The sequence below is a fragment of the Phacochoerus africanus genome, chromosome 10 (genome assembly GCF_016906955.1).
Source record: "Phacochoerus africanus isolate WHEZ1 chromosome 10, ROS_Pafr_v1, whole genome shotgun sequence".
NCBI lineage: Eukaryota > Metazoa > Chordata > Mammalia > Artiodactyla > Suidae > Phacochoerus > Phacochoerus africanus.
This window is the reverse complement of record NC_062553.1, coordinates 112,449,480-112,461,710: the sequence shown is the minus strand read 5'-3', so window position 1 is coordinate 112,461,710 and position 12,231 is coordinate 112,449,480. Positions and strand designations below refer to the sequence as shown.

General features: G+C 43.4%; 1 protein-coding gene across 2 annotated transcripts in view; it reads right to left on the bottom strand.

Annotated features, from left to right (window-relative positions):
- Positions 1 to 230: 230 nt before the first annotated feature.
- CFI (complement factor I) overlaps positions 231 to 12,231 on the bottom strand; it is a 36,551-nt gene continuing 24,550 nt past the window's right edge. For both annotated transcript variants that reach the window (XM_047799028.1, XM_047799029.1), the window contains 5 exons: positions 11,228 to 11,331; positions 10,943 to 11,046; positions 5,744 to 6,021; positions 2,274 to 2,378; positions 231 to 648 (listed from right to left, as the gene is read on the bottom strand). In XM_047799028.1, coding sequence (XP_047654984.1) covers positions 431 to 648; positions 2,274 to 2,378; positions 5,744 to 6,021; positions 10,943 to 11,046; positions 11,228 to 11,331 — 809 coding nt within the window. In that variant the 3' untranslated portion in view covers positions 231 to 430. The remainder of the gene's footprint in view (positions 649 to 2,273; positions 2,379 to 5,743; positions 6,022 to 10,942; positions 11,047 to 11,227; positions 11,332 to 12,231) is intronic.

The window sequence follows — 12,231 nt, the reverse complement described above, 5'->3', positions numbered from 1 at the left end:
TTCCCTCTGACAGGGTATGATGCCAAACACTTTGCTTCGGTATGTAGTTTCATTTTCTCAAAATTCCCACGTCCATTTTAAAGATGGAAAATGAGACACAAAAAAGACAGTAAATTGACCAGGGCCGAGCATTGAGTAGGAGGTAGAGTAGGGTTTGAACCAGATTTATGGGAACCCAATGTCCTTCAACCAGTCAATACAGCGCTCCTATATGAAGAGATACTTTATAATTATGTATGCTAACATATTTATTTGAGAATTATATAGCAAAATTCCAACATGGCATAAACTTTGTAGAGACCTTTACAAAATATTCAATACAACTGCCTTTATATTTTTTTCTTGAAGAAGTACTAATTACACAGGATGATAGCAATTAACATGAAACTCCCGAGAGAGAAAGAATAGAAAGAAGAGTGAGATCACCCTGTTACACGTTGTGCTGAGAAATAAGGGGCCTTCCTACATGAAGGCTGATCCAGTCAAAATAATTGGCCACTTTGGTATAAACACCTGGGAACTCTGGTTTTCCACAGTTTTCACCCCAACTCACAACACCCCAAACATAAGTCATGTTGTTGGCATCTGTACAGACTAAGGGGCCTCCAGAGTCCCCTTTACAGGCATCAATGGAACCGTCATCTGTACCTGAGAAAGACAAGGAAAAACAAAATCACACATTGACTTCCATTCATCAAGGCTGCCATTGCTGACTCCCTGCTTCTTCCAGTGCCCATACCGAGCCTGGCTTCCTGACAGGCAATGACGTATGAATACCCTGCTGGGCCCATGGTGATGCAGAGATGCAGGTTGGGAAATGCTGTGTCTTCTACTCATTCTCCAAGTTTAGAAGGTGCTCTCCCTGCTTTGTCTACTTTGAGGAAGCCTATGCTGTCATGAGGCAGCAAACTGAAAGTAGCATCAAGAGCTGACTGTGAAAATCCTAGGAATACGCAGTGCTCATCCAGTACTTAGTATGTATTAGTCACTCACTGTTTTAATGCTCACCACAACCCTGTGAGGTATTATTAGTATATTATTCCTACTTTAAGATGAGACAAGGCACAGAGAGGTTAACTAACTTGTTTAAAATCACACAGCGGGAGTTCCCGTTGTGCCTCAGTGGTTAACGAATCTGACTAGGAACCAGGAGGTTGCGGGTTCAATCCCTGCCCTTGCTCAGTGGGTTAAGGATCCGGCGTTGCTGTGAGCTGTGGTGTAGGTCACAGATGCTGCTCGGATCCTGAGTTGCTGTGGCTGTGGCTGTGGCATAGACTGGTGGCTACGGCTCTGATTCGACCCCTGGCCTGGGAACCTCCATATGCTGCAGGAGTGGCCCTAGAAAAGGCAAAAAGACCAAAAAAAAAAAAAAATCATACAGTGAATAAGTGGCAGGGCCTGGACTTGAATCCCAGCATCCATCCTCTTAACCATGATATTGCCCCGGGTAGATTTTGTGCTATTTTCCCCTCACCCCGTCCTCTGTAATCCTGAACTCCCTTTAAAAGGGAAGGGAACAGGGAATGGTCTGTTTACTTTCTTCTCACTCTTATGACTTTCTAAGATTTTTAAATCACTCTAGCCAAGGAGTTATAAGGTGTCAGTAACTGCCTTTTTTCTGTAGTCCACTCCTTATAAGTGGTTTCAATAAAGTGTCCTAAATGCCCTACCCAGGCTGGTCCCCTGTCTTTGGGTCACCACCGAAAGCAGGGACTGTTGTAACTGCGTTAGGCAGGGCACAGTAGCGTCCCTGTGATAGCGAAGGACAGAGTTGCAGGTGTTGTAGGAAGTCTAATGGAATTTCCTAGGAGGGAGAATTTATTTCCAACTGGATGCATTTGAAATGAGATCGTTCGGATTTTTCCTTAGAAGTCTGGGTTTTGATCCCAAATATACCACTTCTTGAAAGACTTGGGCAACTTAAATAACTGCTCTGCATCTCACATTCCTCATCTATTAAGATCACCGCTTTTGCAGATGAGGAAACTTGCTCAGGGTAAAAACCAGATTATAAACCCAGGCCTTCTGGTTCCAGAATCTGTGCTCTCAGCCACCTTGCTATACTGCTATATAATGGTTTAAGGAAGGTTTTTCTTCTTGGTTATTCGATTGTGGGGAATTGAGCTGAGGGGAAGGGACTGAAAGAGTTTGATAACACAACAGCCAGAGGCCAAAGGAAAGAGTTTGGGCCCAGGGCACGGGGGTAACTCGTGGGGAGGGAAGATGTTTGGTGGGGCTATGGAGACAGCTTCGAGAAGCCACTCAGTGCTTACCTGCACACACCATTTCTTTTTCAAAGAAGCGATTTAGGTAAAACTTAGAACAGTTGCTTATTAGGTGAACTTCACCCCACTTGAGTGAATAGACTTTTTTGTTATCTAAACAAAATGGGAAAACAGACATTTAATAGTTAAAAATGAGAAATCAAAATAAATATTCACTTTCATAATTTAGCAAACCATTAGGAACATATAAGAATATGCATATTCTGAGAGGTCCCATTGTGGCTCAGTGGGTTAAGAACCCAACAGTAGCCATGAGGATGCAGGTTCGGACCCTGGCCTCTTTCAGTGGGTTAAGGATCCAGCGCTGCCGTGAGCTGTGGTGTAGATCACAGATGTGGCTCAGATTCTGCATTGCTGTGGCTGTGGTGTAGGCTGGCAGTTGTAGCTCTGACTCAACCCCTAGCCTGGGAACTTCCATATGCCACGGGTGCGGCCTTATAAAGACAAAAAAAAAAAAAAAAGAAGAAGGATATATATATTCTTTAATACATGTGTGAACTTTTGAGGATAATTAATTAGCATAGTTATGCTCTTTGACTAATAAAAAACTCGGGGATAAGAACATATCTACTAGTTTATAGAAAATACATGGAATAGAAGTACATGTTAAATGCCACATCAAAGATACAATCAGCTAAATTCAAGGTGTGGAAATTTTAAAATAAGAATGGTCCAGTTTTATTTAAAAAAAATATATATATATATTTTGTTTTCTTTTTAGGGTCGCACCTGAGGCACATGGAAGTTCCCAGGCCAAGGACCCAATCAGAGCTGCAGCTGCCAGCCTACACCACAGCCACAGCAACACCAGATGTGAGCTGTGTCTGCAACCTTAACCCACTGAGCGAGGCCAGGGATTGAACCTGCAACCTCATGGTTCCTATTGGACTTGTTTCTGCTCTGCCACAATGAGAACTCCTAAAATAAATATATTTTAAATAAAAGGAGGAATATTAAAAAAAAGGAGGAAATAACTGTTCTAGATTAAAAGAGATTTAATAAAAATAGCCACTAAATGCAATGTGTGGACTTTGGATCCCAAGGGAAATAATCTGATTATTAAAATATTTTGTAAATAATTAAGGAATATTAAACACGGCTGGTTATTAGACAATATTACAGAATCACTTTCATTTTGTTGGGTGTGAATGGCGTGGTGTGTTTGCTTTTTAAGTCCTTACCTGGTAGAGATGTATTCAGGAGTATTCTCGGGTGAAATTACTACATATCTGAGATTTTATTGTTGCTGTTGTTTGTTTTTTGCTTTTTAGGGCCACACCCGCAGCAGATGGAGGTTCCCAGGCTAGGGGTCGAATCAGAGCTACAGCTGCCAGCCACAGCCACAGCAATGCCAGATCCCAGCCACGTCTTCGACCTACACCACAGCTCACGGCAATCCACCAGATCCTTAACCCACTGAGTGAGGCCAGGAATAGAACTCGCAACCTCATCGTTCCTAATCAGATTCATTTCCCGCTGCGCCATGATGGGCACTCCTGAGCTTTGACTTAATATGCTCCAGAAAAGAGTAAGTGCATAGGGGTGAATATGTTGAAAACTCCTGATTGTCCTTCGGATCTTTTTTCCACTTTTCAATGCTCTCCCCGCACCCGCCCTGAAGGTCATTACTTCTCTCAAGGTAGCCTGTTCTACCCAAGGCTCTTTCTCCTGGTAACTTCTCCTTTGCCTTCCACCTTCAGATCTAGGGAAAGGTCTCAGTTCTGGTACCCTGAGTCCTGGGTTCCTGTATAGCCTTTGTGGTTCCCCAACCTCCCACCCGCATCTCTCTAATTAACCCTTTATAAATAAACTTCCCTAATTATCCTATTGTGATTGCGATCAATTCAGGGAGATAGAGCAAAAATGGTAGGACGTTGATAACTGTGAAAACTGCCTGACAAAAAGTAGGTTTATTATACTTTTACTTCTACTCTTCCGTATATGTGTAAAAGTACCTAATTAAAATATTTTAAAAAATGGAATAAATATAAGGGTATAATACTTTCTGGATGAATTAATTACTAATAAAATTTAGTATTCTATAAGTCTTGGGTATTCAAACATACTACATATCTAGGTTAATTTATATGCATATTTTATACTTTTCAATACAGTGATTATAAAGAATGTGTTGAGGAGTTCCCCATGTGGTGCAGCAGAAACGAATAGGACTGGGAACCACGATGTTGCGAGTTCGATCTCTGGCCTCCATCAGTGGGTTAAGGATCCCGCATTGCTGTGGCTGTGGTGTAGGCCAGCAGCTATAGCTCTGATTTGACCGCTTCCCTGGGAATCTCTGTATGTCATGGGTGTGGCCCTAAAAAGCAAAAAAATAAAAATAAAAAATAAAGAATGTGTTGAGGGGAGTTCCTGTCATGGCTCAGTGGTTAACGAATCCAAGGAGGAACCATGAGGTTTTGGGTTCCATCCCTGGCCTTGCTCAGTGGGTTAACGATCCGGCATTGCCGTGAGCTGTGGTGTAGGTTGCAGATGCAGCTGGGATCTGGCATGGCTGTGGCTGTGGTGTAGGCTGGGGGCTACAGCTCCGATTAGACCCCTAGCCTGGGAACCTCCATATGCTGCAGGAGCAGCCCTAGAAAAGGCAAAAAGACAAAATAAATAAATAAATAAATAAAGAATGTGTTGGGGTGGGAGTCTATAAGACCAGTGTGGTGAAGTCACTTAGAGTCTAAGAGGCCAAAAGATAAATATCTAAGCTAACTCTTTAGGAAGGGAAAAGCACTGGCTAATTTAAGTCTAATCCATCTCTAATTTAGCAAGTCTTTCTAATAACTTGTCCCTAAGTGTCTACATCTCTTATTCACTTGAATATTCATCTCAAGAATTCTTAGGAAATCAAAGAATGAATTCTTTATGTTCTCTTTCTCTTTGTGGGATGTGGGGGCGTGAGGCCTAGAACTGGGGAGTAGAGGGGAGAGGTCAGGAGGGCTGTGGGATCACTGATTCAGCATGTACTATGACTATCCCTTTGAAAACCTTTTAATCTTTCCCCTACGTCTTTCCAACAAATCCCCCAAAGTCCCTGCTATCTATTCCCTTTCACTCTATTTTTTGGGGGGGTGAACGGTTACCCCTCAATGTATCTTCTGGTATCACAGAGCAGAGATATCCCCTGTGAAACTCTGGATCGGGATCAATAAAATCATTGGCAGAATCCAATGAAAATTAAAAATGTGAGGTAGAGCCCCTGCAAAAATTATTAAGAATTTCATGATGGTGACAGCAGAGCAGTAAACCAAGCACAAGGCCCTTGGAGCCTGGAACACTGGGCAACCACACAGGTCCCATGCCTTTGAAGGCAGCCCCAGCTGGACCCTCGTTTTACTGGATTTGGCACAATGTTTCTCTCTGAACAATAAGAGATTAGCGCCTATGCATTCCTATTACCACCCATTTTCACCCCCCAAGTTCTGATTAACAAACTATAAAATACATACCTTTTTCTCGACCCCAGCCAGAAACGATGCATTTATCATTCGGTTGAAACAGATGCGGAGACCAGGGGACACAGGCAGGAACGGATTTAGGCAACACACATTCGCTTCGGCCTGGCTGCTTTTTCATTTCAATCAAAGCTATGTCATTTTGGTAGGTGGTTCCATTGTACTTTTCATGAATAATAACTTGCTTTACAAACTGAACGACTATCTGAGGGTCAGGATTTAACCAGTCTGTAAATGAGGTCCATATTTGGTAACGAGGAGCTTTGCTGGCTCTGTAACAGAAATGAAAAGGGAAATAAATATATCGAGGAAAAAACCAACTGTAGGAGTTCCCGTCATGGCTCAGTGGTTAACGAATCTGACTAGGAACCATGAGGTTGCAGGTTCTATCCCTGGCCTTGCTCAGTGGGTTAAGGATCCAGCATTGCCGTGAGCTGTGGTGTAGGTCGCAGATGCAGATCGGATCCCGTGTTGCTGTGGCTCTGGTGTAGGCCGGTGGCTACAGCTCTGATTGGACCCCTAGCCTGGGAACCTCCATATGCCACGGGAGCGGCCCAAGAAATGGCAAAAAGACAAAAAAACAGAACAAAACAAAACAAAACCTGTAAATTGGACTTCTGATGATTCATCTTTATATTCTCCTTTTTTAAGGAGCTTTTTCATTTACCCAGATTTTTTTTTTTTAATTCTTGTCATGAAGCAGGGCAATTATATTTTCTCAGGGCAGAAGTCAATGCATAAAGGAAGAGAGGAATTGTTCACCTAACTGCTCAATATGAGGGCCATAAAGATCTCACTGACAACCAGAGACGCCAGAAGTAGAATGAGCTGGCTGCCTCTGAAGCGAGAGGACTGGCCCTGAGGTGTTTAAGCAGAGACCAGAGAGCATCAGCCAGAAATGTGCTTGAGGACATGGGGAGTCAGAGCCAGACGCTCCTTGCTTTGCTAACCCCAGAGGTTCCCAGAGTGATGACCACAGCAGCCATCATTCTGCCCTTTGGGACTGACTTCAGCCTAACTTAGCATTGCATTTATTGGCTCACAAGCCTTTCTCCCTGTTTGACTGGGCTACCTGAAGTCAAAGATGGGATAGATGCCTGTGCCAAGTACTGCATCTGGAACACAGTAGCTGTCTCAAAATTAGGTTGAAATGGTCAGTGGGTAAATATTTCCTGGCCTTGTGCCTCACGCTATTTTCATACCAATTTTCCCCTCGTGCTTTTTTAGTAAATTGAGCATCTACCACCATTTTTTCAAGGAGTCACAGTGATATCCTAGGAGTTAATGAAAAGTTCAGGATGTTTTTACTTACATTGGGCATTCGAAGAATGCTGTGCTTTGTATTCATTTTGGTTGCTTTTCAGGATCAGAGGTCCTGGATATTGGTTAATAGTTAACTCTATTTATCCACTGAATTTACTTAACAGGAGTTCCTGTTGTGGCACAGCAGGAATGAATCCAACTAGTATCCAAGAGGACACGGGTTTGATCCCTGGTCTTGCTCAGTGGGTTAAGGATCCGCTGTTGCCGTGAGCTCTAGTATAGGTCCAAGCCGTGGCCTGGATCCCACATTGTTATGGCTGTGGTATAGGCCGGCAGCTGCAGCTCCGATTTGACCCTAGCCTGGGAACCTCCATATGCCGCAAGTGCAGCCCTAAAAAGAAAAAAAAATTTACTTAAATATTTAGTGTGTACCTACTATTACCAGGCACTGTGTTAGCCACTGAGCAAAATGAGGACTAGTTCCTGCCATCATGGAGTGCAGGGTCCAGGAAAGAATGTGGTATTAAATGGATAATCACACTAATGAAGATATGCATTCTACTGTGAAAAGTGAGAGGAACTCACAGAACATGGGATTCTGAGAACTTATCAGGAGGACTTACACTTCAGGGAGTCAGGGAAGGCTCTCTGAGGAAGTGAGGATTGAACTGAGATCTGCCTTTTTTTTTTTTTTTGTCTTTTTGTGTTTTTAGGGCTGGACCCGAGGCATATGGAGGTTCCCAGGCTAGGGGTCGAATTGGAGCTACAGTTGCTGGTCTATACCACGGCCAGAGTAATGCCAGATCCAAGCCGCATCGGCAACCTACAGCACAGCTCACGGCAATGCCGGATCCTTAACCCACTGAGTGAGGCAGGGATCGAACCTGCAACCTCATGGTTCCTAGTCAGATTTGTTAACCACTGACCCACAACGAGAACTCCTGAGCTGAGATGGGAATAAATAGTACTATCTAGGGAAGCAGGGTAGAAAAGCCACTCTCAGGCAAGGGAAATATATGTGGAAGTCTCTTTGCAGCAAAGAGCAAGGTGCACTTGAGTAGTTGAAAGAAGTCCAGAGCAGGTGGAGCAGGGAGCTAGAGGTGACACTATGGAGCAAGATGAAATTGGCAAAGGAAATAAGGGTCAGATCACATGGGATCTGATGAGCTGTGTTAAACCTTTTGTTTAGTTTTCTATTCCAAGTGGAATGCAAAGCCATTGATTTTTTTTTTTTCTTCTTAGGGCTGCACCCACACATATAGAAGTTCCCAGGCTAGGGGTCTCATCAGAGCTATAGCTGCTGGCCTACGCCACAGCCACAGCAGCGCCACATGAGCCACGTCTGCGACCTACACCACAGCTCACGGCAACGCTGGATCTTTAACCTACTGAGCAAGGCCAGGGACTGAACTGCATCCTCATGGATACTGGTCCAGTTCTTAACCCCCTGAGCCATAAGCAGAATTCCAAAGCCACTTAATTTTAAGTGGCAAGTGGTCAAATTCAGTAGGCAATGGATAGATGGGGGCAGCGTGGGCAGAGGGAATATGGGTAAGCCAATTAGGAGGAGGTTAGTATATTCCAGGAGAGAGGTGGAAGCAGGGTAATAGCAGAGATGAAAAGAAGTTTTGAAACTTAAATAACTGGAAATTAAAAATACCTTCTGGGGAGCTCCTGTTGTGGCTCAGTGGTTAAAGAACCAGACTAGTATCCCTGAGGACATGGGTTCAATCCCTGGCCTTGCTCCGTGGGTTAAGGATCCACTGTCGCCCTTGGATTAGGGTTAGGGTTGGGGTTAGGGTATAAGTCAAAGACACGGCTTGGATCACGCATTGCTACGGCTGTGGTGTAGGCCAGCGACTGCAGCTCTGAGTCAACCCCTAGCCTGGGAACCTCCGTATGCTGCTGGTGCAGCCCTAAAAAGACAAAAAAAAACCAAAACAAACAAACAAAAAAAACCCAAAAAAGCCATCCGGATTTGGTGATAAGCTAGCTGGACTGTTGGTAGGGTTGAGGGAGTGGAACACCATGATTTTTAGATTTCTGCCTTGTGTAACTAGACGAATGGTGTCCTTTGCTGAGGCAGGAAAAACTAGGTCAGGACCATATTTGGGAGAAGAGGCCTATCATGAGTTCAGTCTTAGACTTTTTGAACGTAATGTATTTCTGATATAGTCAAGAGGTACTCACGGTCGATTGACCGTAGGGTCTGTGATTGGAAAGGAGGTCTAGGCTGGAAATATCACTATGTCAGCATACAGCAGTATTTTAAGTACAGACAATTTTCTTTTTTTCCTTTTCTTTTTTCTTTTTTTCTTTTTTTCTTTTTTTTTTTTTTTTTGCTTTTTAGGGCCGTACTTCATTGGTTAAATTTGCATTTTAATGTCCTATGTGTGTATATGAGTATGTATGCATGTATGTAATATAAGTGAATTGATTCAAGCAACGATTACCTTTGATACCAATTTAAATAGAAAAAAAAATACTACTTTCCTTATCTTTGTTGTTGTCATTGTTGCTTTTTAGGGCCACACCCACAGCATATGGAAGTTCCCAGGCTAGGGGTCGAATTGGAGCTACAGCTGCAGGCCTATACCACAGCCAGAGTAATGCCAGATTCAAGCCGCATCTGCAACCTACACCACAGCCCACGGTCATGCCAGATCCTTAACCCACTGAGTGAGGCCAAGGATGGAACCCACATCCTCATGGATCCTAGTCTGGTTTGTTAACCGCTGAGCCATGACAGGAACACCAGTACAAATAATTTTAGAAGGAAAGAGTAAGAAGGGAAGAGGAAGCCAGGACACAGGTTGAGGAACTGCATTATTTCACTTGAGCAGAAATGCTCAGTCACCGAAGGAGGAAGCTGCAAAAAAGGGAGAGAGGGTATGGCTAGAGAGGTAGGTAAAAAAACAGGAGCGTGTTGTGTCACAGATGCCAAGAGAAAAGGGTCTTAACAAAAGGAAGAAACTAGATTTGGTGCATTGCTCCAATTTGTCAGAATTTTACGGGAGTCATTCCACAGATTTCCTATTCCTCTCAACTTTGGGTGACCTGAATATCTTCTAAGCAGGCTTTCATCTAAGTTACCATCAAATGTGTTGAACTTGATTTTACGCTGGCTCTGCTACTGACTTGTAGCATAGCTTTAGCCAAGTTATGTAACTTCTAGAGTCTCAGTCAACTTATTTAGAAAATGGGAGGAATAATAGTTACTTCTTAGGACTGTTGAGAATATTAAAACAACATCTGTGAAAGTGGTGGGCACAGTATCAGTTTTGTAAGAGGTGCTCAATAAATGATGTTTCATTCATCTTACAGGTCAGAACTGAGGGCAGCATCCTGAGCTCTGTCCTCCAAGCTGACCTTGACCCATGCAAGTGAGCCAAATGAAATAACTTGGTACCTACAGGTCTGATCTGTCCTTGTCAGCTGGGATCAACTATTTGGTCTGTGGGGAGCATACTGGGTTCTGGGGAACTGGCCTCTGGGATCCCAATCATGAATATCAGAGTGCTTAGAGTGGAACTTGTCTATGACTCTTCTTATGCACGTTTTTTGAGGGTTTTTTTGCCTTTTTTTTTTTTTTTTGGTCTTTTTAGGGCCACTCCCGAGGCATATGGAGGTTCCCAGGCTAGGGGTCAAATTGGAGCTACAGCTGCCAGCCTATGTCACAGCCACTGCAACGCAGGATCTGAGCCACATCTGCGATCTATATCACAGCTCACAGCAACGCCAGATCCTTAACCCGCTGAGTGAGGCCAGGGATGGAACCCGCATCCTCATGGATGCTAGTTGGGTTCGTTAATCGCTGAGGCATGACAGGAAACTCCTCTTATGTATGCTTTTATTTATCACCTGCCACAATCTCTATTACCCAATTTCATTCTTTCAGGAAATTCAAAATCTGCTGGAGACTTTCTTTACCTGACACAATGTGCAGCAGTCAAAATCCAACAGCCACCAATATAAATTCCTCCACAGTTGATTTTCTCACCTTCCTTAATTGCCACCTGCCATGGGAAGTCCCCCTGTAAAGATATTTGTTTCGTCACTGCCATCCTACCAGACAGGTGGCTTGAAGATGTTCTAGTCTCAAGACCCTCAGTATCTTATAACTGAGTATTCTCCCCACCCCACCCCAGCCCCACACTTTTTTCAAACTTTGGCTGCTCCTGGGAGGTGATATTATAAATTTTCGTGCAAATTTACCACTTCTGCTGGCTGTCCTCCTACGACTCGTTTCCTTCGAATGTGCGTGCTGTTTTTAACTCCACAGGATAGTTTAGGGAAAAATGACTTTATCCGTTTTCTTTCTTTAAGAAAGGAAGAGATTGTATCATTACGATGTTGAAACCATTACCTTCTGGGCAAACTTCTTGATTTTCCATGCCATTAAAACTGCAGAGTCACAACAAATATGACACAGTCCAGATTCGTTAGTAAATTATTTTGGATGCTAAACTGTGCTATTCACCTTGTTTAAAAACGATGGCTTAGTATTAAAATTGGCTTGATTCTCTGAAGTTCTGCCGAAAGGTGGACTCATTAGCCTGCCAGCCTCTGGCAGATGAGAGAGAAGCCACATGCCCAGGGCATGACTAATGTGGCAGTTCAGGATGGGAGTGACACCTGAGGACAGGGTCAGTGGAGAATTCTAACTTCTCACCTTCATAGGTTTTAACTTTCTAGAGGCTGTTTATATGGGACTTTTTTCAATAATATTAACATTAATGATATTAGCATAGAGTACTTCCTATGTGTCAGGCCCCATGCTAAGTACAGTTGTATACAGTTTATATCATTTAATCACCATATTAACCCTGAGAGGTAATGTGCCAGGAACCCCTGGACAATCTGGGATCAGTGGGCTTGGCGATGGCCTGTGTTTTTAGCCACTTGCCATGTGACGATGTTTCCTTCCCCTGTGAGCACGCAGACATGGCACATCGGTCACTGGGAAACCTGGCAGGGCACGGCTGAAGACATAAATTTGCGAGAGAGTTCGTGACAAAAGAAGGAAGTAAAAGGAGAAGGTGCTCTCCTTGTTCCATTTTATCATGAAAATTTTTGCAAACTTGCTTCTTAGCCCCAAATGAGAAAGGAAAATTAATACCACTCTCAACTGTGATGAACATATAAGAAGGAGGTAAGTCCTCAAAGAAGAAAAGTTGTGAACAAATGTGGGTAAAAGATTTTGGGGGGCATCCCATCCA